We start from the raw sequence: 25,521 nt of genomic DNA on the forward strand, positions 1-25,521 counted from the left end.
CCGGTGCAGGTTCCAGGATGCAGATCCCGGTGCGGATCCCAGGATGCGGATCCCGGTGCGGGTTCCAGGATGTTGATCCCGGTGCGGTTTCCAAGGAGCAGGATCCCGGTGCGGGTTCCAGGATGCGGCTCCCGGTGCGGGGCTCCCGGTGCGGGTCCCGCTGACCTCACCATGCGGGCGGGCGCTGCCGCGGGGGGCGGGCCGGTGACTCATGGCTTCCCAACGGCGGCCGGCTCCTCCCCGCGGCCGCCGGCCCCGCCGCAGCCCCCGGCACATGGGCTCCGGGAGCGGGGAGCTGGGCATGGCCGGGCCGCCCGGTCCCTGCCCCGACTGCCTGGGACCGGAGCGGGGCGGCCCCGGGGGGGCTCCGGCCCTGCCCCACCTCCGCATCGCGGTGGATGAAGGCGACGTCGTGCCCGGAGCTCTGCGGCTGGTCCGGGAGCTCAGACCCGGCTGGGAGCCGGACAGGGTGAAGACCAAGGTAAACCCCTCCGGGGGGGGACACAGAGCGGGGACCCCAGCTCCAGCCTCCCCATCCCGGGGAGCATCCACTGGGGGACAGGGTCCACCCAAAGGCGGTTGTGGGGCTCCCTGCGGGGTGCTCTAGGGGGCAGCTGGGGGGGTACGAGGTGCACATGAGGGTGGGTGTAGGACCCAGCGTGGGGAGGTGCCTGGGGGGTACAAAGTCCTGTCCCCCATCCCCAGTTCTCCCCTCCACTCTTGGATGTGCAGAGGTGCGATGCTACCGACCCACATCCCCCCGCCGGCAGGTTTTGGGGACCCCCTCAGCAGTCACTGAATGCAAGTGTGTCCCCATAGGGGGATATAAGTGGGTGAAGGCTGGGGGGCTGCATCGCTGGTGCCTCCACATTCACCTGCAGGTGCTGCACCCCAACCTGCAGCCAGTACTGCTCGCAGGAGGGAGCAGGTTGTGCTTGGGTTACTTGTTGGCTTACACCTTTGCCAGGTTATGTGGGCTTCAGCATGCATCCGGATAGGAGCTGGGATTTGGAGCTGGGATTCAGCGCCAGGCTCCTTGCATGGGACAGGGTTTGGCTGCTCGGAGCTGGCAGGGGTTGGGAGAGGGGCTTGCAGCTGCCTGACATAGGAATCCCTTTCCCCCTCCTCATCTCTGCCCAGGGGTGGGAGCACAAGGCTGGGGGTGCCTGTGCTCTCCCCACGCTCTGGCAATGGGAATGTGGAGGTGGGTGCACATAAACACACACACGTGCGTGTCCGTGTCCTCCAGTGTGCCTGGAGTGTCATTAAAAGCCCATTAATAGCCATGTGTAATTAAATACAAGAGGCTGCAGGAAAACACATATGAAAGGGCAGATGGCAATGGGCAGGAAGCTGGGAATTGGAGCTCCTCAGAGCAGAGTTGTAGGGGCAGGAAATCGGGCTCTGTGCAGCACCGAGCACAGACCTCAGTGGCAATGGTTGCTTGGGAAGGACCCAGCTCTGGCATCCAGGCTGTCTCCGGGCATCAGAGGGGGTCAGTGTTCGAGAGCAGCTTGTGTATGCATGAGGGTGCTTTTAATTAAAGAGAAAGGGCAAAAAATCCCTTAGGAGCTGGGGGGATCCCTCCGGTTTGGTTTCCCTTTGCTGCTCTTTAAGAGCTGTTCGGGATGGGACTGGAGCCGTGCACTGCTCCTCAGCTGGTTCCTATTAGCATCCCCTTCCCTCTCCTCCTCACCCTGGAGCTGTGCCCAGCTCACACCACCTCCTCGCCTGGTGCCGGTGCTCAGCTGTTGGCAGGGGCTGTGCCAGAGACATGGAAAACCCTCCTGGTACTTGGGGCAGGGGATGGGAGATGGGTTAGATGCAGTGCAGCTCCTCAGCCCCCAGTGCTCCAGCTTGTGCCCACTTCCCAGGCCTCCTGCTCGTCATCCTTTAAGCTGTGTCCTAGGCAGAAACACCTCCATAGGGATAAAGCACAGGCAAATCCATGAGTCAGCCAGGCATGCTCCCTGGGAAGCACACACTCCTCCATCCCTCATCCAGCAGCAGTGACCTGGAGCCACCCCCCTGTGAGGATTCCAGTGTGACTGCAATGGTTTGGGCATGACAAGGTCCCCTGCACTCCTGTTCCCCTTTCCTGCCGCTCCACAGCTGTAGAGGGCCAGGATTTGGGCTGGTGGCAGCAGCCCTGCTCACAGCTGACTGTGCTTTGGATGCATAAGGAATAGCACCGGGCAGCTCCCAAGAGGCGTGTTCATTCCTTGGAATAAACCAGGCGAGCCCCTGCGTGCTGTGTGCAGGGTGCTGACAAACCACGTGTGAGTCTCCAGAGTGAGTGGCCTGGAATTCAGGGGGGGATAAGGCTCAGTAATCCCATTAAACCTGCGGGAAGGGGCTGAGCAGCAAAACAAAGCAGCACAAGGGCTCTGCAGGCAAAGTATCTTGACGTGGAGCCATTCACCTGCAGCCTGATGGACACCAGCCTCGGGGTGCATGGATGGGCTCTGACATCTCCTGCCTGCTGGATTTCTGGCCTCTGGAGAAGGGATAAGGAGAGGACAGAGCCAAGTGTGGCACCGTGATGGGAACAGATTATCTGCCCTGGGAAAAGCAGCTTGAGTGCTTGGGAAGGTTCAAGGGATCCCACAGCAGCCCAGGGGCTTCAGCACTGTCCCCTTATGGGTGTTCTCATTCCAGGGCTTTGCGTTTTGAGCACACCCTATATATAGGCACCCTATAGAGGAAGGAGCGCGAGCTACTGAGTGGGATGTCTAAAATTATCCATCCCACTCCCAAGCAATGCTGCTGCTGGAGCATGTGCCCTCGCCCCCCTCCTGCTCCACAGCACACCCGCTCCCAGATGGGATCAGGAAAGCACTGTCATGGGGTGCAGCTCAGCCTCAGCACCACGTGGGGACCGTGTGGGGCTGAGCATCCTGCATGGGGGTGATGGGGCAGGGGTTTCCTGTGGGGTAACAGAGCCTGAGCCCCTCAGTGCACTGCAGGCAGCTGAAAGCAGCAGGATGGGGCCAGGAGCTGGCGCAGGCAGCAGGGGTGGCAGCAGCCCCTGCATGTGCACGGGCAGGAGGCCAGGCCGGGCTGAGGGAGAACAAAACTCCCTTTCCATCTGTGAGGAGCCATCAGAGCGATGACAGGAGACGTCCCCAGCAGAGACATCCCTGCCTATCAGCGCCCCGGCGCCGCGGGGAGGGTCGGGAGGAGGAGATGAGGATGTGTTTGCTCCCTGGTGTTTGCCGTTGTGGTTTTAGTCCCTTTCGTTTGGTGCCAAAGGATTGACGCGGATGGTTTGGGAGTGATTCCCGGCGCTGTGCGGGTGCCAAGTGTGCTGGATGCACATCTGGCCCGAGCTATTCCTGAGCTCCCAGGTGGAAAACAGCAGGATTTCCTCCTGAAGCACCTGCTTGGTGCAGTTGCTTCGTGCTTCCTTTGACCCATTCCCTGTTTCTGCCTTTCCCCATGGGGTCTGCTTGTGGGGAGGTTCCCCCCACACCTTGCTGACATGGCAGGGATGTACAGGCATGGCCTCTGCCACCCTTGTGCCCTGCAGCTCTTCACCGATGGCATCACCAACAAGCTCGTGGCCTGCTACACGGATGAAGGGATGGCGGATGCGGTGCTGGTCCGTGTCTATGGCAGGAAGACGGAGCTGTTTGTGGACAGGGACACGGAGCTGAGGAACTTCCAGGTGCTGCGTGCCCATGGCTGTGCCCCTGACCTCTACTGCGCCTTCCAGAATGGGCTCTGCTACCAGTTCCTGCCGGGAATCGCACTGGGACCCGACCACGTGCGGGAACCCCACATCTTCAGGTGGGCAGGGACCCCATGTCCTGGGATGAGCCATGGGACAGGGGAACTGGTGCTGCTCCGCATGGAGGGGCTTGTTCTGTGCTTCCAGCTCTCCCCCTTGCTGCCTTTGTTCCAGACATCACCTGGGTGCGCTGGGTGCTAAAGGAGCCACAGCACAGCTGGGTTTAACTCCATGCTGGAACTGGATGAGCTTTAAAGCTCCTTCCAACCCATCCATGGTTCTCTGATGCAGGGCCACCTCTCACCCCTACATCCATGTTCCCTGCAGGCTGGTGGCGCAGGAGATGGCCCGGGTACATGCCATCCATGCCAACGGGAGCCTCCCCAAGCCCATCCTCTGGCAGAAGCTGCACAAATACCTCACCCTCGTGAAGACGGATCTCAGCCCAAAGGTATCCAACCCCAGGTAAAGGCAGAGGGATCCCAAAGAGCCAGGCTCTGGCTTGGGCATCCGCTGCCCACCCATCCCTAAGTCTTCCAAGCACAGGACTGGGGGGAAGAACCCCAGGTCCCAGGTAATGGTTTGGGTTGAAGGGACCTTAAAGCTCCTCCAGCTCCAACCCCTGCCACGGGCAGGGACCCCTTCCACTGGAGCAGCTGCTCCAAGCCCCTGTGTCCAACCTGGCCTTGGAAGGGTCATGGATCCAGCCATGCAGGCAGATCTGGATCAGGATTACTCCATGAGCTAACTCTTGGCCAAGCCGCAAGAGGTGGTGGGATGGAGGTGTCTCCTGCCAGTTTGGGGGTGACCTGTGCTGTGTTAGAGCAGAGATAGCTCTCATCTGTGTATAAACAGCACCCAGGCAGGATCTGGCCTGAGCTAGAGCCCTGCTCTAGTAATCATCCTCTAGGAAGGGTTCTATTCTAGGAAGGGTTTTAAGCCCTTCCTAAAGGAAGTTCAAGCTCAAGCCCTTCTTACAGTGGGGATCTAAGCAGCAAGGCTGAGCTGATGGATGAGGTGCTAGAAAACCAGTATAGATTGAAGCAGCCAGTATAGATTAGACCAACCAGCTCCCACTTCAGACCAGTTCATCCCATTGCTGGGTGCCTTGGGTTCACACCAGGTGAGTGTCGGGGTGTGTGGAAAGGGGTCGGGCAGCCCCAGGAGGTTGTGGAGGTGAATGAACCCAATGGCAAGCGAATAATTAACCTGTCCCCTGAGCAGGACACAGCAGGTATCTGCTGCAGACTTTACCCAAGTCAATGAGGTGATCATTAACCAGCTCTTCCTGGAACTGGAACTTGGGAGAGAGTACGTGCCCTGGCAGAGCACAGCACATTCCCATTGCCTGCGGGTTACTTGGGTGCTTTGGGAGCTTGGGGCTGGATGCGGATGTTAGGGGGGGAGAAGGGAAGGGAGCTGCCCTGTGGCATCTCCCTGGGTCCCACGCAGCCAAACCTGCCTTCCCCAACCACACATGGCCTCATTTGCCCTGCTTTGTGTCACTGAGAAGGGAAGCAGGGAGGCTCCCATGAGCAGAAGTGATTCCACCCCATCCCTTTCCCCAGCCTCCAGCAGGATGTGCCCAGCCTGGAGGTACTGGAACAGGAGCTGGCCTGGATGAAGGGAACCCTCTCCCAGCTGGGATCCCCCATTGTGCTTTGCCACAATGACCTCCTCTGCAAGAACATCATCTATGATGGGACACGAGGTTTGTGGCCGTGTGGAGGGGTCTGTCCTTCACCCACCTCCCCAGGGCCGGCAGCTCCATCCTCAGCCCCTCTCACATCCTCTGCCTTTGCCTCCACAGGGCACGTTCGCTTCATAGACTATGAATACACCGGCTACAACTACCAGGCTTTCGACATTGGAAACCACTTCAATGAGTTTGCAGGTGGGTTGGGCTCATCTCCATGGCACTGAAGGTGCCCCATAGGCAGTGCATGGGGAGAGCCCAGTGATCCCATTGCTTTGCCCTGGGGAAAGGCTCCCTTTGTGCCCCTGGGGCATCAGTGCTGCTGCTCCCCTTGCAGGTGTGAAGGAGGTGGATTACAGCCTCTACCCCAGCAAGGACACCCAGCTCCAGTGGCTGCGCTCCTACCTGCAGGCCTACAAGCAGCTCACCCAGGGGGACCAGGGGGTGTCTGAGGAGGAGCTGGAGGCTCTCTACGTGCAAGTGAACAAGTTTGCTTTGGTGAGTGGTGGAGATGGGAAGGAGCCGGCATCACTTGAGGGCTGCCCATGGGATGGGTTCCTCTGCAGCTGGGCTGGTGAGGATGGGGGTACAGGAGCCAGCTTGGGGGTTTGGGGGCACAAAGAGCCTGGATGCACCTCAGAGGCACCGGGACCATGGGCTGGGTCAAAGATAGCACTGGGTACCTGCCATCCCACTGATACATGGTGAGGGAGTGTGTGCTTCTGATAGCTGTGGCCTTGGGCATCCATTCAGGGAGGCCAGGCAGAGCCAAGCATGAGGAAGCCCTCTTTGGCTTTGTCTCCTCATGGAATTTGCCTGTCTTCTGGAAACCTGGGATGTAAAACTGGCTGGTTTCCTGGCTGAGCTGCAGATGCAGAGGCTGGTACCCTGAGCACACTGTGCCGCTCTTCAGCATCCTTCCTCCTGCATCCCTTTCTCTGGCTGGGACCAGCCTCCAGAGGGTATCAAACCAAACACATGGGCCATGCCCAGCTGGCTGCCACCCTGTGTCCTGTCATCACAGCCATGGGGCTTCTGGGACCTGTTCAGGAAAAGCATGAGCAGCTCATCCTGCAGGCAAGGATGCACTGTGCCCATTCCTGATCCTTGTTTTGTTTGTTGCAGGCATCCCATTTCCTCTGGGCATGCTGGGGCCTGATCCAGGATAAGTACTCTACCATAGACTTTAACTTCTTAAGGTGAGTCTGTCAGGGATGGGGGGGACATTGTCTCACAGAGCAGTTCAATGTTAAACTACAGGAGCAAGAGGATCCCAATGGTTCCTCTATGCTGGAAGGACCCTCTGCAGCCAGGGGCTTCATGGGCATCCCTCTCTCCTCTCGGCAGATATGCAAAGCTAAGGTTTAAACAGTACTTCAAGATGAAGCCGGTGGTCACAGCCCTGCAGGTCTCTAAATAGCATCTCCAGCCTCTGAGACCCTGAGCTATTCTGTCCTTGCTGCACCCACAGCCCTCGCATCCCCCTCGCCCCATTCCCAGCCCGGCCGGGGCGCGAGGGCAGGTCCGGATGGTGGGAAGGGGGAAGAGAGGAGAGCTCTGCCCCAGCCACCGATGAAAGGAGACCCTGGACATTGCCAAGACTGGACCATGAGATGCTAAGAGAGGGCCATGGCCTCGGAGAGGCCCCTGTCTATGTGAGGAAGCCTTTACCATCGCCTTAACGTTGAGCCTGGTGCCCGGCAGGTCTGTGCCTTGCTGGCACCGCTGCTGCTCCGCCTGGCACCCGGTTTGCTCCCTCTGTGCTGACCCCGAGGGGGGAAATGAGTCCCCCCATCTGCTCAGGAGTCCCCAGAGCTGCCCAGTTGCTTTTGCTGCCCCATGCACCCGCTTTGCCTTTGCTGCTCCCCTTGTCCCCATTGCCCTGCCTGCTCGATGCCACTTGGGCTCCCAGTCCCAGAGCAGTCCCTCGGCTGGGTCAAATTGATCCTGGCCATGGGGCTGTCTCTGAGCTTAGGACCTTTTATCATAGCCCCAGCCATGAGCTACATGGGCTTGGGACCAACCAGTGTGGTTCTGCCGGTGGGTGCCTGCACCCTCTGTTGTGCTCTGCTTTTGCTCCCAGACTGCCATCAGCTTCATGGCTTCCCTTGTAGCATCCCAGCTCTGCTTTCGCCATCCTGCCCCTCACATGTGCATCATCCCTATGGTGCCCATGTGAGGGGTAGGAGGTTGAACAGAGCTGACCCATCCCATGAGCTGGGCACTTCATCCCCTCTCAGTACCACCATGGGTGATCCTGGCCTGCTGAGCACTGTCCAGCTCATGACAGTGGTTGTGCATCAGCTGGGGGAGTGGAATTGGACCTCTCTGCTCAGCAAGGGTATGGGCACAAGGAGCCTGTCCCCTCCATGCAGGCCCCTGCCCCAGCAAGAACCAGGACTCTTGTTGCATCTGTTTTGTCTTGGTGCAAAATAAAAGCTGCTGGTAGCTGGAAATGGGGCTTGGCCGATCCATGGGGATGGGTGCAGGAGCAGGGGGAGCATCCCTGGGGGTGCACCTGGATCCCTACAGCTGGAGTGAGCACAGGGGGGGGAAGAGGCTGAACCCCAACCTTGCTGCCATGAAAGAGGGGGGAAGAAGGAGCAGGCTGGGGCACATCATGGATGGACGGATGGACAGGGCAGGATAAAGAGCTGAGCAGCAGCACAAGTGCAAGGCAGGCAGGGAGCCCTGTAGGAGAAGGCTGTGCTAGAAGAGGGGCAGGGAAGGGGGGAAACAAGCACCCCCCATCTGTCTGGGCTGCGAGCTCCCATCCAGCCCTTGGCTTTCCCCAAAAGCCCAGACCCAGCTCTCTGCTCCAAAAGTCATCTTTATTGTGGCAAGGGGTGGGGGAGACAGTTGTAAACAAGTATGTGAAATATACAGGTTAAGTTACTCGTGGTCTTATTAACAAAATAAAGCTCTATCTATATTTACAATCTTAAAAAAAAGGAAAAAATCAACAGAAGAACAAAAAATACCCAAAGAGAACCAGAGAGAGGAAAAACTGCATCTTCAGTGGGCACATCTGCTTCCAGCCCCTCTGCAGCAGAGCGCATCCCACTCTTGGAACTGGTACCCTAACCCCAGGGACCCCAGCCCCAGAGCAGCACAGGGATGGGGAATAAATAAAGCACTGACGAAGAGCAGGAGAGGAGCAAGGTGTTTCCTGGCTGGCTGAGGAGGCAGGATGCTCCCTTGGATGAGCCATATCCCGATGGCAGCCCATGGGATGCAGGGGAGCAGCGCTGGGGCCTGGATGCTGCAGAGCTGCTGCTCTGGACCCCCACTGTGCGGCTGAGGATGTGGGTCTGCTGCAAAGCCCCCATGCAGGGCTCCATCCATCCCCCTGCTGCAGCTCCTGCATCCCAACAAGGGATCCATGCAGTGCGGGGCTGCAGCCGGAGCTGCGGTGTCTGTTCCTTGCTGTTGCCACAGGGCGGTGCAAGGGCTCTGTGCACAACCGGACACTGCATGGAGCACCGGACACTGCATGGAACACCGGACACTGCATGGAACACTGACACTGCATGGAACACTGACACTGCATGGAACACTGAACACTGCATGCACGCATGCCGAGCTGCACCCGAACGCCTCCAGGCTGGGCTCTGCCTGCAGCAAGATGGGGTTTCTGGAGTTATCTTTCTATGGCTGTTCTCTTTCTCTCCCTTTCGGAGGTTTTTGCACTGCAGAGCACAGGCAGAGCCTGAGATCCCGGAGCTGGGGGGCAGGAGGTGCCCAGGGATGGATGGGACACGAACCCACACCGCAGCCAGGGAACAGGCACCCGCTTGATGTGCGAAGTGGGCCAGAGCTGTCAGGAGCATAAAGGGCTCCTTGGAGCCCTTGGCTGGTGCTCGGGCCAGGAGGGAGCTAAAAATGGCTCCATGGGAATTTGCTGGCAGGCTCTAAAGACCAAGTGGGAAACACAGCAGGGAGGGCAGAGCGGGGCTGGGTGAGCGTGTCCCTGTCCCGTGTCCCCATCCCGTGTCCCCATCCCGTGTCCCAGGGCTGGCAGCTACTGCAGGTAAAGGGTCTCTGCAGCAGACCCCTGGGTGATGCTCTGGAGGTTTCTCCATACTTGGATACCTTCAGGTCCCTCCCAGGGTGACAGCTCAGCAGCAGTGGTACCCGCATCCCATGTGGCCTCAGCTGCCCATGCCCCTGCTGATGAGCCAGCCCTCACCAGCTTGCCCATGGTGGGCACATCCTGGCCATGCAGCACATCACTGCTCATCACCCCCCCCAGGGCAGCACCTACCCAAAATGCTGGGTGCCCACCTCTGTAGGACCTATCTGCAGGCAGGCAGCAGGGACTCCTGCTTTCCTCTGCTCCCAGCACAGCCCTTCAGACGAGCCCCATCACATCAGGGGGATGCTGTGACCTCCTCTTTGGTGGCAAGCGGCCCTCCTGCATCCCCCCTGGCCCTGCTCAGTCCGTCAGCACCACCAGCTCTCCATCACTCTTGTCCTCAGCCTCCGAGTCCTCCTCCTCGCTGTAGCGGAACATGTCAGCATCAGGCACCGAGTGCCCGTCCTCCCCTGCATCCCCTTCCTTGAGGCTGCGGGTGTTGACGATGACGGGCATGCTGGGCTCCATGCTGCGGGGCAGGTAGTGCTCCATCAGCTGCATGCCCACCGGCCGCGGGTACAGCACATCCGAGGAGCTGGGGGGCATCTGGCTGCCCTGGGGCCTGTGGGATACGGGAATGTAATCAGTATCCGGGGGGATGCTCCTCACCCTGCTCCCGTTCGGATGGGATGCGTTACCCGAGCACGTAGCCCTGCCGAGCATCCTGCCTCCGGTTCCTCATCAGTGCCTTGTACTCGCCCACCCGCAGCCGCTTCCCCTCCACGATGCAGGTTCGTTTGGGTCGGGGCTTGTACTTGTAGTCGGGATACTTCTCCAGGTGCTGCCGGCTCAGCCGGGCTTGCTCCTCGTAGTAGGGCTGCTTCTCCTGGTTCGTCATGGATTTCCAACGGGATCCTGCATGGATGGGAGCAGCAGAGCATCACTGACAGCCTGCCTGCTGCGGTGACACCAGCTCCCAGCCAGCACAGCCAGTGCAGGAGCTACTCCATGCTCACACCATCCCTTGTCCAAATGGCACATGGACTGCTCCAGGCCCTGGCCTCTCAACCCATGGCTTTCCATCCCCTCCAAGCTATGGTGAGGAGGTGCTGTAGCTACAAGAGGCTGTGCAGTGTGGCTCGCACTGCCTGACCTTTGTTGTCACTGTCACCAGCACCCTGGCCAGCACAAAGCACAGCCAGGGTGGGAGAGGGGCTGGTGGAGAGGGGGGATTCATCCCCTGGTCCAGGGTCCAGTTTTGGGGAGAGGAAGACAAGCAGGATGTGCTTGGAGATCCTCAGCATTCCTGGTGATGCTCAACAGGACACATCCCTGAGCATCCTGATGGGATTATGGAGTTGTCTGGGCTCAGAGCAGGGCTTTGGGCTGGGGACCTCCAGAGACATCCCCCCATCACCTAAATCCTCCTGTGAGTCCCTGTGTGCCCCTTGCCTGGTGTTCTTCACCCATTAGCATGGCCCAGCTTCCCCAAGGAGCTCCTGCCCCACAAGCAGGGAGGCCCAGGTAAACTGAGGCACGACAGCAGGCAAACCCCTTGCCCATGGTGCCTGGGTGTCCTCCACCATCTCCTTGTCCATGCACTCATCCATCTGCAGGTATCCCCCCTGCTTAAAGGCATGGACAAGACGCAGCTCACAGCTCACCACCCATTGTGCCCACCATGGGGATGAGGATGACAGCCCCGCACTGCCATCCGCAGCACTCACCCAGGATCTTGCTGATGCTGGAGTTGTGCATGTCTGGGAAGGCCTGCAAGATCTTCCTCCTCTCGTCCTTTGCCCACACCATGAAGGCATTCATGGGCCTCTTGATGTGGTTGTTGTTCCTGGATTCCGGGAAGTGCCGGGAGCCTGCGAGGGAAACCAGAGGATGCCAGAGGATGGAGCAAGCACCAGCTCACACCGTGGTGCTCTCCACCATCCTCACCATCCATCTCACAGCTCAGCAGAGCCTCGTCCAGCCGGTGGGCAGGGGGCTCCTCCATCCGCTCCTTCACCGGGGAGGAATCCATCCCAACGTGGTCCTGCAGGAGAGCAGAGTCAGGAGCCAGCTCCAAGCCCACGGATGGAGACCTGGGTCTGCTCTGTGGATGGTGAGGTTGGGAAGGGGAATTGGTGACCATCACCTTGCGGTAGGGGTTGCTCAATGCTCCATCCATGGCTCCGCTGTGCCCATGCAGCAGCTGCCGGGCGTCCTGGATGGCTTTGGTGATGGCATCGCCTTCACCCAGGAACCCTGGTGGGACACTGGCACCATCAACACCAGCATCCAACACCCCAGCCCACCCCAGCAACCACCATGAGGGCTCCCAGCCACCCCAGGGAGAAGGGATCCCAAGGTCCCCTGTCCCTGGGAAGTGGCATGGGATCATCCATCAGGGAAGGCAGTGGAGGACCCACCCAGAGGCAGGTTGGATGGGCTGCTCTGCAGGTCCCTGGTGGCCCCATGGCTCGGTGTGAGGGACTGGCAGCCGCTCATCTTCAAACTGGGCGAGCTGGAGGCACTGGGGAGGTCAGATCCTTTGGGTTTAGCTGTCAGGTTCAGCGGCTGCGAGGTCTCCTGTGGCACAGGGGGCAAGGGGGTGATGCGCAGCCCCTTGCAGCATCCCAGCCCCAGTGATGGAGGGATTTGGGGCTGTACCTGCATCTGGAGGTGGCCCGAGCCGGCGGGTCTCTTCAGTGCAGGAGGAGGGGGACTGTGCAGTAACTGCACCGGGTAATCCACTGCTGGGGACAGAGCAAGAGGGGGTTGTGGGGACAGGGACACCCCGAGGGGCTGGGGCAGCAATGGGGACCCCACTGACCTGGTTTGCAGGGGATGGGCTGGATCGGGAGCGCCAACTGGGAGTCGGGAGTGACTGGGAGAGGCTGGTGGCTGGGGGTGAAGGCAGGGATCATGACATAGGGCATGTTGACCTGCTGGAGGGAGAGGGGACAGAGAGAGCACCGTGGTGGGGGCCATGGTGGTCCCAGGAGGCTGCAGTCAGCCTTGCAATGGCAATGGGGACACACAGAGGTGTCCCCCACCTCTACCTGGATCTGTTGCTGCAGGAGGTTGATCTTGTGCTGCTGCTGGATGAGCTGCTGCTGCTGCTTGGCGATCTGGCAGAGGGGAGGCAGTGGGGCTCAGCCCAGCACCCCCATGAGGGCTATGGGGAGCTGCCCCTGAGCCCCTTCAATGGGCACAGGGAAACAGGCAGGGAGGGACAGTGTCACCCCCGCCCAGGGGTATCCCATCACCTGCCCTTAGCACCGTATGGGCCACTAGAGAGGGGGAAAAGGTGTTCAAGGAGCAGAGAGCAGGAAGAACCCAGTGTGGTTTTATTATGTTAAAGAGAGCAGTTCCCATCTGCTTTGTCGCTGGTGCCCCCAGCACCATGGAGTGAGATGGGGAATTTTGGGGATGAGGGTTTCTGGGCAGAGAAGTGATGCTGCCCCCGACCCCAAACCCACCACCACTGCCAGGGGATCCTGTCCTGGTCCTTGCACCCACAGCCAGCAGATCCCAAAGGGATCCCAATGGGATGGATGGTTCCCAGGCTGCCCATAGGCACCCACCTGCTCCTGCTGCTGCCGCGCCAGCTCCATCTGCTGCTGCTGCTTCTCGAAGAGCATCGTGGCCATGTTCTTCTGCTCAGAGTGGGCTGTCAGCAGCTGGTCCCGCAGCGTAGAGAGCTGGTTGATCATAACAAGCAACTGCAGCTCCTTCTCTGCCAGGCTCTCCTGGGTTCCTATGGGAAACCAAGAGGACAGGGGCTTGGCGAGGGTGAGCAGCACAGGGTGATGCTGCTCGATCATCATCTGCACCAGCCTGGACAAGAGAAGGCTCCTGAAGGGGAGACCTGAGAGCAGCTCCAGTGCCTAAAGGGGCTGCAGGGAACCTGGAGAGGGGCTTGGGACAAGGGATGTAGGGACAGGCCAAGGGGAATGGCTTGAACCTGCCCAAGAGAGGGGAGACTGAGCTGAGCTCTTAGGCAGAAGCTGTTCCCTGGGAGGGTGCTGAGGCGCTGGCACAGGGTGCCCAGAGAAGCTGTGGCTGCCCCATCCCTGGCAGTGCTCAAGGCCAGGTTGGACACAGGGGCTTGGAGCAGCTGCTCCAGTGGAAGGGGTCAGGGGTTGGAGCTGGAGGAGCTGTAAGGTCCCTTCAACCCAAAGCAGGCTGTGGTTCTATGATCATCACCACCATTGGGTGCTGGTGGGTGATGCATTGCCAGGGAATTGCTGATGCTTGTGGAGGCATAAAGAGGTGTTCACCAGAGATGCTCATCCCCAAAAACATCAACTTAATGTTGACCTCACCTTTCACTTCCTTGGACTCAGCAGTGCTCCGGCCCAGCAGCCGCTCCTTCCAGTCACTGGACAATAGCTTCTCAATGGTTGGCATCACTGTCCACACCGCAGGGAATGGGATCAGAGGAGCAGGGAGAGGACAAGTGAGGCTCTGCACCACGGTACGGGATGGTTCTTCCCATCCCACAATGGGCATTTTTCCCCACTTTTGGGAAACACTGAGGGGCACAAAGGGACGGTCCCAAAGGAACCTTTCTTACCCTCCTTCAGGTTCCTGTTGAAGTCCAGCTTGTCCTGGCTGCCGACGGCCGGCTCGAAGGCAGAGCTCCTGGGCTCCAGTGCATCACCAGTGGGCGATGGGGACTCCTGCCACACACAGGGTTATTGATGGGGATGTCCCCAGGACGAGCTGGGTGATGGGATGCTCCAAGACCTGCCCAGTGACTGCTGGACCAGGCACGTTACCCCCAGCCTGGCTTGAGAGCATCTCTGCTCTTCATGCAGCAAAGACCTGGATAGGGCTTGGAGCAGCTGCTCCAGTGGAAGGTGTCCCTGAACATGGCAGGGGTTGGAGCTGGAGGAGCTTTAAGGTCCCTTCCAACCCAAACCAGGCTGGGATTCTGACTGTATCCTGGAGGTTCCTACTGTTTTAGGCTGCCCAGCTCTGATCCCCACACTGCAGCACAGGGAGGGCTGAGGCTGGTGCTGAGGGGGAGAGAACACCCAAAAGCAATGCAAAAGGGAAGCTGAATGGATGGAGCAGGTGTGGAGGTGACAGGGCTGCCCTGGGAGCATCAACCACAGCCATGGGGGGAGCCATAGGATGAGGAATAAACCAACCCCCCCGTGCCAGGAGCCCATGGGGACCACGATGCCCATTGGGAGCCCATTGCAGTCTGTGTGTGTGTCACAGACCCACCTGCAGCAGGGCCTGGGGGTCGCTGCTGTCCTTTGGTGGGGGCCCCGGGGGGTCACAGGGATGGGGCTCGGTGCTGGGGGCAGCCCCCGGGGGGGTCTCGTAGCCTCCTTCCTTCTTCTCCTCCGTCTTGATGGTGCAGTTCACCATGGTGCCTGCGCCATCGAGCTCCAGCGGTGGAGAAACAGGGCTCCTCATGGACATCCTGCAGGACACAGCGGCTGTCAGCACAGACACCCCTATATCCAGCCTGGCCCCATAGCAGGTGTCCTGGGCTGAGGGTTTGACAATGGCGACACACTTGGGGTTTGCCATGAGCTCTTATTCCGGCCTTTTCTAGCTTGGATTTGCAGGGATTTCAGGGGTTCAGATAGGGCCCCTCATACATTGGGCTGGGAAGGGAATGGAGCAACAAAGTCCTAATGGAAGTGACCTGGAGATGGGATTTAAGGCAAATCCTGGTCCTGCTGCAGCTTCTCTGGGCAACCTGTGCCAGGGCCTCATCACCTTCACCATAGGTTTCTTCCTTACATCTTCAAGGCCCCTTTAGGCACTGGAGCTGCTCTCAGGTCTCCCCTTCAGGAGCCTTCTCTTGTCCAGGCTGCCCCAGCCCAGCTCTCTCAGCCTGGCTCCCCTAAGAACATCCCTCAAGCAGGGAGGAATAACGGGAACAGGAGGCCATTAGGGCAGGGGTTGACCCTCACCACTACCAGCATCCAGCTTGTGGGACCACAGGGGATGCTGAGGTGGGATGGGGCGAGCATCCTCCCCATAACCAGGACCCCTGCGCTCTGCTCCATCCTACACCTTGCGGGGTCATTGCCCCCCCCCCCAAATGAGTGCTGTGGGGTGGAGGGGCCGAGCCAAGGGGGCAGCAATTACACAACAAACAAAGCCCAGCTCAAGCTGCGAATTAATCAAACTGCTGAAAATAAAACCTTCCTCTCAGGAACTTCAGACAAAAGAAACGAAAACAACAAGGCCGGCTGGGTAATGAAAAGCCAGGGCTGTGAATAGGGGACAAAAGGAAGTGGAACAATGGGGTGTTGGACAAAAGCAATAAAGTAAAGGGAAGTGTGACAGCTCCACAATAGGGCACTGTGCGCGCCAGCCTTTCTGATCTTAGCGGGGCCTTGTTTAATCTCGGTTCCCTTGCCCTGTGCTGAACAAACCCGCGCTCCCCAGCCCCGCAGCTTCCTCCCATCATCGGCATCGCCCCGTATCCTGCACCGGCCCTTCCTGCCCTGCATCACCTCGGCCAGGCCGTGCTGGGGTGGCTGATCCGTGGCCACAAGCCCATCACCTGCCTCAGCCAAGGAGGAAGCTGTGCCCATGGCTCTGTTGGCTCCCAAAGGGGGGGTTTGCCCTGCCCCACTGCCCATGGTCTGTGCTACAGGTGGGGAAACTGAGGCAGGGATGCGCTGTGCATGCAGCGCTGTGCCCTGGGTGCTTTCCTACATCAGGACCCGAGGATGCATAAATGTTTCCTCCTTCCACTCCTTTTGGGGTTTTAAGGGCACAAAAACCCCCTCCTCGACGCATCCTGCATCTGCCCTGCAATGGGATGCTACCCATGTGCCCGTTCTGTGCTGCAGCAGAGTGATGCCTCCGGTGCTTTCAGTTTGCCAGGCACAAAAGCAGCATCCCACTCCTCCAGCAGGTCACATTCCTATTGTCCTGACCCTCCCGGTGCCACTGGAAGTTTACTCTTAAAATGGGGCCGGTACTTTAATAGGCTCTTTGAAAGGGGCCTCATTGTGGCTTTATCACAGGCTCTGCCAAACAAAAAAGGGAAGAAAAAGGAGAAACCGGCTCCGTTATCTTGTTACAGGGCTGGTGCTGGGGCTCAGGTGCTGAGCTCAGGGGCCGCCTGTGGCAGACAATAGGGACGGAACAATTGCCTTGGCACTGGGATGGGAACAAATCTATGCCTTTAACATTCCCCATTTAACGCAGGGCAGAGAGGGAGGAAGGGAATGGTGTTGGGATGGACCAAGGACCAAACCGGACCCCTGGGAGCCATGAGTCCTTGGTGAGGACCTTTTAGGGAGCCCAACAGGGACTCAAGCTCACAAGCACCGAAACCCTAAAGCGCTGATGCCCTGTGGGCTCCCTGCGCCTCCAAACCCCATCCCAGCAAGTCCAAGGGCCGGGATCTCTCGGGATGGTGGCAGCTTTCCCTTCTCCATGCGTACCCACAACCGGCACGTCCTGCCATTCTCCGGGTAGCTGTGCCACCCTTCCTGCCACCAGCAGATCCTATCTGCCCCTCTGTGCTGCTGCACAACGGCTTGAAGCCACGGGGAATGGGGGTAAGGTGCTAGCAAACCCTCATCCTGCCCAGCACCAGGGTGATGCTGAGGCCCCTCCAGGACCCAGAGCCTCTTCCCAATGGATTGGGCAGTGCTGGCTTTATAGAGGGCACTTGTCTGTGTCTGCAGGGATGAAGCAGGAACAGAGGTTTCTGAAACCCAAGCTCTTTGCAAAGGTATCAGCCAGAGAGCCACAAATACACTGAGCCTCCTGTACTGCCATGTGAGGAGGAGTGTGAGGGCATCGGCACAGCCACCTTCATCAGCCCCATCATGCAGGATTGGTCCCATACCCTGCCCCATAGCCCAGCACTCCCCCTTGGGCTGATCCCACCCTAGGGAATAGCAAAGGGCTCCCACAGAAGGGCACTAAGGGGGGGGTGGCTGGGGGAGCCCCAACCTGCCCATCAGGTTGACCAGGGCAGAGAAGAGGTTCTCAGGGCTCTTTTCCTTCCTCTTTCTCCTCAGTCCCAGCAGAAATCTTATCAGTTCATAGATAGATAGATAGATAGATAGATAGATGATAGATAGGTGACAGATACATAGATAGATAAGATATTCAGTCTGCATTACAGCAGACTCTTCCCTTCAGCATCCCAGCGTGGTCCCCACTTATCCCAAAACAAATCCACCCATCCCATGCCTGCATCCCACCCCCATGGCCTAGGTAATGATCCCAGAGACACACAGGGCACAAACCCAAAGGGGAACAACCACATCCAGAGCGATGCCAACGAGCCAGGGCAGTGCAACACCATCACCGAGCACACCCCATCCATGGGCAGCACCCACAGCCCCCAGCACCCCCGAGGCAGGGAGGGCAGAGGGAAAACAAGGCACACACAGACCAAGCAGGGCCCGAGGAATCCCGGCCGGCCACCGGGACAGACAATAGCCCATCTCCTGCCAGACAAGCGGCTGCTTTCCTGCCAGACTTGGAATGTCCTTTCCAAGCCGGTTCCAAGCGTTTCCGCCTTCGCACATAAAAGAATGGATGGTTTCCTCCAGCGTGCCCGGGCAGGGATGGACAGGGACGGCTGAGGAGAGTGGGAAGTTCATGGGGCTGCCATTCCTTCCCTAGGGATGCAGAGCATCCCACCAGCGTGAGCTGTTCCTTGGGAAGGTGAGAGCAGGGATGCAGGCTCTGCCACCCGCAGGGATGGATGGGGATCCATCAGGTCAGAAAGGGCAAGGTTTAGTGCTGCTGAAAAAGCAGGTTTGAAACCCAGAATGGATCTGGATGCTGAACTCAATCAGCCCCAGCAATGCTGCCCTATGTGAGAGCCGCAGCCACACGTGTCCCCCATGGGCAGCAGCACCCGAGGGACACGTGTCCCCCATGGGCTGTGCAGCAGCGGAAGAGCTGTGTGATGCTCTCTGCATCCTCGGGCTGTTCTCAGCATCTCACCTGCAGTGGTGAAAGCCGCAACCTCCGTCGCTGCTGAGAGCTCGAGGTGCCGGAAAAGCTGCAGCAGCAGCACCAAGAAGGGAGATCTTGGGTGGCAAGGGGGGGTTTGGGGACAGGAATGGCCTGGGGGGTAGGAGAATAGAGCAAGAGGCTGGAACCTGAGTGCTAGGACCGGCCATAGTGCCCCTGTGAGCCGCCAGGCACATCCTACCCAGCAGCAGCCACCCCAAAGAGACCCCAACTGCCCCTTCTCCATCCTGGCAGGACCTGGGATCCCATGGGAAGAGCTCTGGTGCCAGTGGGAGCTGGGATTTCCCACAAAACAGACCGGTCTTTGTGGGATCTCCATCCACCAGCAGCTCCCTGAAGGCAACTTCTCCCCCCTGAAGGATAACATCCAGAAACATCCCTATGGGGTCAGAGTAAAGCGGTGATGCTACAGTGAGAGCATCAGCATCATGGAAACCCACAGTGCAGGAAGGAGCAGGGCTCACCCCTGACCTGTGCTACCCAGAGCACCCAGGTCCCCTCTGTCCCCTCCTCAACCCCACAAGTGATGTCTCCTCCTTCACCCTTGGACGAGCTCCTGTTGCCGCAGGGCTGCCCTTTGAAGGAAGGGGAGCATCAATTCTCCATCTACACAGCTGAAAAGCAGCAACACAGGTCTCCTGTTACCACACAGCGCTTGGAAGCTTTAATCCTGAAGGAATTACATCCAGCTAGCACAGCATTTACTAATTCTATCCCCCAAAATCCAACCTGCCTTCCTCAAAGGCCTCCATGCTAACAAAATGCGTTATCTGTCTGATGCATGTGTATCTGTCTGATGCATGCCAGCAGAGGCTTCGGGGGGAAATGGCATCAATCCTGCTCTTCAAAACTTGAGAGGGGAGAGAAAATAACCCCTATTTATCACTAAATTCACTTAAGTGAGCACTTGTAAGATAGGGAGAAAGAGATGAATTCAAAGGCTGTGGCAAGGGGAAGAAGATGCTCTTTGGGTGCTTGTCCCCATCACATGGGAGGTCCCAGCTCCATGTTGGTTGTCCCAGGGCACTGATGGCACCAAGCAGATGGAGTCCTTCGAGGGCAGCTCTGCCCCCAGAGCCTCATCTCCTGCTTTTCCATGTCTCCTGGAGCAATCCTACTTGCACCTCACCCCTCAGTGCCATGGGTCAGAGGGACCGGCCGGACCTGAGGTGATGGAGACCAGGATGCTGCAGGTGGGAAGCCCCCCATGACACCGATGAGACAAGCACAAGACATTGCCTGTGGGTACTTGGGGCCATTGGATGGTTTAACTGAGCCACCTCTCACCCTCTTACTCACAGTTTCCACCTTGCTGCTAACTCTGGTTTCTCGGTACCTTGTGCTGGCTTCTCATGAAGTAGCAGAGGGACACTCAGTGCTGCTAAACACCTTCCTGTCCTACCATAAGGGATTACTCAGCTGCTCCTGTCCCTATTGCCCCCCAGCAACCCAAAACCCAGGGGTGCCCATGGACAACAACCAGCCAAAGAACGAGATCCAACACCAAGAGGCAGCCGGATCCTTCCCTCCCCGGGTGTAAACTGGCTCAGGTCCTCAGAGCCACAACCCAAACACATTTTCCCTTGCGAGGGATGGTTTCATTAAACTGAATCTCAGGTGGAACTTCCTGGTTGTGGGATTTATTGGACAGGGAATGAGCTCATCAGGGAAGTGGAGGAAACTCCATCGGGCTGGAATTACTCAAACCCATGCAAAGCACAGAGGAAGAAGGTGCAGGAATGATCTCACGTGGTGGCAGGGACGGCGCTGCTCATCCCCGTTTCCTGGCCTTGGGACCACACAGTCTGCAGGGAGCATTGGGAATCCTCCCTCCACTCAATGAGGGTGTTTTACCCTCGCAGGCAGGAGGGCTGCTTGTCAAGGGTTAAAAGCAGGGGTGCTGGTGGGACAAGGGGGTGCTGGGCAGGGATGGATGGGGCAAAGGGGTAAGAGAAGAAACTCCCCTTCCCTGCGGGTCTAAACAGGGAAAAGCCCAAACCCCAGACCTTAACATTACCAGAGACCCCCCCCACCTTCTTATTGCATCCCTCTCCTTCACCCTTCCTACCTTTCCCTGTGTAGGGAATCATAGAAGCATCACATCAAACTAACGATTGATAGCACAGGCAGGAAGAACTCTGAAGAACAGGGATTTACCCCAAAGAACAGATATTTACTCTAAAAACAGGTATTTACCCTGAAGAGCCCAAATTTACACTTTCTCTCCTTTTTTCGCATATCAGAAATAACTCTTAAACCAGGTTTCCTATGGATGCAAAACAAGGCAGCAAATCCTGCCCGCCTTGTGAGTCCCTTCACACCGGGGTGGCTGGATGAGACCCCACTGTTGCCAGCACCCCCAAGTGGAGTGCTGGGTGTTTGGGGGAGCTCCCTGGCACCCAGTGCTGCTCCCAACCCCCTTCCCATCACCGCAGCTCATTCCCTCTCCGCGCTCCCCAGTTTATCCCATCCCCACCAAACCATCAGCGCTGGGGAAGGAGCTGGGAAAGATCCGCAAAGCCGAAGGGAATGAAGGGGGATTCAGGAGGCAAAGGACGGGGCCAACTCACCCTGGCAATGGAAGCCGTTAGCACCTCCTCTGCCTCCCCTCACCAGAAGCAGCCTCGGGGCTTATCGGGGCCGAAATCGGTGTCGTTTCTGATGTGATTTCCCTCACTCAGCGTTTCCCGGCAGAGCCGGGGCCCGTCTGACTCTGCTGCTCGCAAACAACGGTTCCCTATGGGCTGAGGAGGGGCGAACCCCATAGACCTCATTCCTCCCCCGCCCCACACCAAGGAGGACCCACGGGTGAGGTCTGTGCCGTGCAGGACCCATCCCATGGTATCCTATGGCATCAGCGGCATCCATCACCCCTACCCCTGCTGAGCTTCTCGGTGCATTTTACACCTTCCGCTATTTTCCAGCTGCCCCAAGCTTTGGGAACACTCCCATTATCCCATCTTGGTTGCACTTGTGTTTCTCTAAGTGAGCCAGGCACCAAAAGGATGCTTGGAGCCAGCCCCAGTGCCTCTCACATGGCAAATAAGCCCATGGGAGCAGCCTCAAACCATGGGACACAGTCCCCAGATTCCTTTGGGATCCCTCTGGATGGCATCCTGAGCTGCAACAAACAGATCCTTATGTCTGAACTCTCACATGTGGGGCTTGATCCTAAAGGTCTTTTCCAGCCGAGATGGCTCCGTGATTGACTCTATGCCTGGCCATGGGGGGACAAAGGAGCCCCTTCGCCCTGCCCAGCTGCTGCCCACATTCAGTGGGGAGGCTCCAGCTGCTGGGGCCATTTGACACTTCAGCAACAGCTTTTCATGCTGGTGCAATGGGAGCTGCCCCCGAGGCACCGGGGCCATCCTCACCCTCCCCTCTGGAAGCAGAAGCATCCTGAAGGATGGGTCTGAAGGATCTGCCCCACAGCATCACATCCTCACCCTGATGGAGGCCCTACCTCCACTCCCACTGTGCTGCAGCTCGGAAGAGTCTGGAAGAAGACCCCCAAGGAAAACACTTTGGGGCTCATTTCTCCCCTTCATCCGTGCGATGGTGGTGGCTGTGCTGGGGTTACCCACGGTTTAAGTGTGGATTCAGGCTCGGGAGGCAGCTCGTGCCCACAGTGCTGCCCCGAGCTGAGCATCCTGCAGCAGCAATGGGGCTCAGACCATCAGTGGTACCAAGGGATGCAGCAACACTCCAAACCACGGCCATCCTGCAGGGCTGGGTTCACACCTCATCCCTCCTGTCCCCTCTCATGAAGCCCATGGATCCCTGCTTGTGCAGCCAGGCTCCTCTCCTCTATGGGAGCAGAGACTGGGAACGAGCTCCTGCTGCTCCACCAGCATCGTTTGCATCGCACAATAAGAACACAGCAAGAAGCTGCAGCCCTCCCCGTTAGCACTGGGGCATCCAACTGCCCCACAAGCGCACAAGGGGCTCTTTGTGCCCGATGGCACCTGTGTCATGCTCCCCCCTTCCCTGTTGTATCCCATGTATCCCGTTTTCCGCTGGGGTTCCCAAGCTTGGTGCTTTAGCAGCTCCTGCCTCCATGTGCTGTGTCCCAGCACACTCCCATATGGTTTAGTGGAGCTGCGGGCAGGAACAGTTGCTCTGCCCATGCAGGCACAGGCAGGAACAGGCAGGAACGTGCTCCCCACGGTGCTGTGGGTCTGGGGCAGCACGGGGAGGACAAGGGGGACTAGAGGTGTCCGATGCCGCCCTGAAGACCCAAACCACAACCTCTGTGAGAGGCAAACACGGCTCAGCCCCTGCCCGGATGGGTCCTGCAGCCCTGGGACCAGCAGCTCCTCACATCCCTGTGGCACAGCGACAAAAACAACAGGAGAGGTCCCAGAGAGCTGAGCTCCCCGTGGGCAGCAGCACCCACACAGGGTCAGGCAGCACAGGCTGTCCCTGCCCATACCCACTCCTGTCCAGCCTCTGCCCCGGGGGACCCGCTTTCCGGCTGGGCGTGCAAGGTAGAACAATAGGGCCGAGCCCTCTATTGTTCCAGACAAAAGATAAGCCGGGCTTTGGCATTCCCTGCGCCCTCGTGGGCAGCAGCAGGCAGGGCTGGCAGCCAGGGCACAGCCTTTCCTACCCCCGCATCGGCGCACTGTTAGGTGAAACAGAGGGGATGGTGCTGGGGGAGCTCACACGCACCCCCCATCCTGCCCTGCAGCTTTGTCCCATGGCCCCAGTTTGGCCCCAGTGTCAGGACACCAACGTGCCTGCCCAAGCCTCCTCATAGACCCCGGTCCTGTCGTCCCACACACTGAGAGGCTTCTCCTCTCCATATCCCGCAGGGATACAGTGGGGACATGGTGGAAGGAGGGATATGGGCCGCTCAGCACTGGAGCCGCCGTGCTCTGCCACCCAGCACATCCCCAGCCTGCAAACCAGCAGCAAACCACTAGCAACACCCAGGCAGAGCGAGAGAGGAAGACTATGGGGCACGATGAGGGCTGCTCACTGCAAACCCACATCCATCCAGGCACCCAAGAGCTGCGCTGGGTGATGCTGCTGCGATGGGTGCTGAGTACAGCACATGGCCACACTGAACACACCGGGTTCACTTTGATGGCCAAAGAGTTTCCATTTCTGGCTCTCACCCGGCAGCAGTGGAAGGTGCAGCCCCAGCACCATGGAGGCAGCAGAACGGCTGCAGTGAAGGTGATGCCATCGGGTACCTGCTCCTCCATCCTCTCAGATAGCCCCGTTTTACACGTGAAAGGCCAAGGAAATGGCTTGAACCTGCCCAAGAGAGGGGAGACTGAGCTGAGCTCTTAGGCAGAAGCTCTTCCCTGTAAGGGTGCTGAGGCGCTGGCACAGGGTGCCCAGAGAAGCTGTGGCTGCCCCATCCCTGGCAGTGCTCAAGGCCAGGTTGGACACAGGGGCTTGGAGCAGCTGCTCCAGTGGAAGGGGTTGGAGCTGAAGGAGCTTTAAGGTCCCTTCCATCCCAAACCAGTCTGGGGTTCTCTGATTCATTTTACATGGGCAAAGAGGTTCAAATGCCCCCCCCGGGCTCCCTGCTGCCCCACTTGCTTTATACTCTCATCCTCTCTCCTCCCTAACACACAACGAAGAGCCCCAAGCTGCCCATCAAGCACAGTTAAAGCAGCAGATTTGGTCCTGGGCTCACAGGGGTCATCAGGAGGCTGTAATGATGAGCCCCTGTTATCTCCTTCCTCTGTGATAAGCCACCAGACCACATCTTCCCTAATGGTCACATGCCTGGAGCAGGCCTGGGTGGTAATGGAGCATTAAATGATGGAGAGGCAGAATTCCAGCTATCTCCCATCCATCGCCCAATTTGCATTCCTCTGCTGCAGGGCTGCAATGGCTGGGAAGGGAGCTTCCCTCTGGTACCACGGTCATGTAAGTAGCTTTCCCTGTGGAAAACAGCACATTGGAGCTAACAGCAGCTGCAGAGACATTGGGGGTGCATGGGGGCAAAGGGGATGAGGCTTTATCAGCAGCTCCCTTCACCCCAACAAGCTCCAATGCACTTGTACAGATGCAGATTGAGCCTCTGCATCCCCTGCTCTGGTACTGCACTGACCCATGCACACAGTTGGGGTGTTCCATGCAACGAGGCCGGGTCCTGCACAGCCCCTGCACCGAGCTGGGCAGACCAAGGGCCCTTGTTTGGGGCTGGAGAGGTTCCAGCTTGGGACATGTGGCCCTGGAGCAGGTGGAAGCAGAGTGGGAGGAAGGGAGGAGGAGGAGGCAGCACTTCCAAATAGCAGAGCAACACCCCAAAGCTGATGCCTTGGACCCTGGCAGCGGCGATGCCAAGGAGCCCATACACACAGTACCCGGAGTGAGAAGCCTCCATCCACAGGAGCAGAGCACTCCTAAAGTTACCCCCGAAAAAGGCACCGGATGAGGGGTAAAGCACAACAAGATCTTTCCCAACAGTCACAAACTGCACTCATTGAGTTCCCTTTGACGTGTTCTCGACCGGGTTAAAACGTGGTGGAAACTCAGAGCTGCATCGTGGAAAGCTCCCGAGTGACCCAAATCTCCCCCAGGGCAACGAACCCAAAACCTCAACCGAGTTTGGGAAGAATAAAGCAGCCAAAGCACTGGAGAGCCCAGCCCTGCCCTGTCAGGGGTGGCTGCGATGCTGGAATGGACCCAACCCTGGTCCAGAGCTCTCCCTCCTGCAGAGGGGGCTTTGACCCATCAGGGAGGGATAAGGAGGTGATGGACTCGATCCTGTGTTAACGGTTGGGCTCAAAGCCCTCAAACCTCTTTCCCAGCCTCAGGACTCCCTGGTTCTATGAAATGAAAGTGTTTCATCACTGCTCCTCTGCTTGTCAGGGCCGCAGGAGAGAACAAAAGAGGCCGCTCGCTTTCCCCAGCACATCAGTTGTGATGCCCTGCCCGGAGCGGGTGATTCCTGCTTCAAACAAACCCATTGCTCCAGGAAAAGAAGCACTTTGTGCTTCATCAGCCTGGTTGGGAACTTCCCAAGCGGAGCTGACAGCGCATCCCTCGCAGCCGGCTGGGAAGGGCTGGCTCCCTCCTCGG

General features: G+C 58.6%; 2 protein-coding genes across 5 annotated transcripts in view; one reads left to right on the forward strand and one right to left on the reverse strand.

The window, feature by feature from the left end:
- Positions 1–211: 211 nt before the first annotated feature.
- ETNK2 (ethanolamine kinase 2) lies at positions 212–7,789 on the forward strand. Its single transcript, XM_031043829.2, has 8 exons — positions 212–481; positions 3,530–3,789; positions 4,058–4,195; positions 5,299–5,441; positions 5,541–5,624; positions 5,764–5,924; positions 6,552–6,625; positions 6,774–7,789. Exons 1-8 carry the CDS (start codon positions 212–214, stop codon positions 6,844–6,846), a joined length of 1,203 nt encoding a protein of 400 aa, XP_030899689.2. The 3' UTR covers positions 6,847–7,789.
- Positions 7,790–8,248: 459 nt separating this feature from the next.
- The window catches only part of SOX13 (SRY-box transcription factor 13), a 32,340-nt gene continuing 15,067 nt past the window's right edge, over positions 8,249–25,521 (reverse strand). For 2 of the 4 annotated variants that reach the window (XM_034069920.1, XM_034069921.1), the window contains exons 2-14: positions 14,731–14,932; positions 14,072–14,177; positions 13,821–13,907; positions 13,080–13,252; positions 12,555–12,623; positions 12,326–12,440; positions 12,163–12,248; positions 11,922–12,081; positions 11,648–11,757; positions 11,449–11,545; positions 11,229–11,372; positions 10,200–10,416; positions 8,249–10,123 (exon numbers count right to left, since the gene is read on the reverse strand). In XM_034069920.1, the coding sequence (XP_033925811.1) occupies positions 9,862–10,123; positions 10,200–10,416; positions 11,229–11,372; positions 11,449–11,545; positions 11,648–11,757; positions 11,922–12,081; positions 12,163–12,248; positions 12,326–12,440; positions 12,555–12,623; positions 13,080–13,252; positions 13,821–13,907; positions 14,072–14,177; positions 14,731–14,931 (1,827 nt within the window). In that variant the 5' untranslated portion in view covers position 14,932 and the 3' untranslated portion in view covers positions 8,249–9,861. The remainder of the gene's footprint in view (positions 10,124–10,199; positions 10,417–11,228; positions 11,373–11,448; positions 11,546–11,647; positions 11,758–11,921; positions 12,082–12,162; positions 12,249–12,325; positions 12,441–12,554; positions 12,624–13,079; positions 13,253–13,820; positions 13,908–14,071; positions 14,178–14,730; positions 14,933–25,521) is intronic. The other 2 variants (XM_034069923.1, XM_034069922.1) reach the window with 2 other exon arrangements.

The sequence above is a fragment of the Melopsittacus undulatus genome, chromosome 16, assembly GCF_012275295.1.
Source record: "Melopsittacus undulatus isolate bMelUnd1 chromosome 16, bMelUnd1.mat.Z, whole genome shotgun sequence".
NCBI lineage: Eukaryota > Metazoa > Chordata > Aves > Psittaciformes > Psittaculidae > Melopsittacus > Melopsittacus undulatus.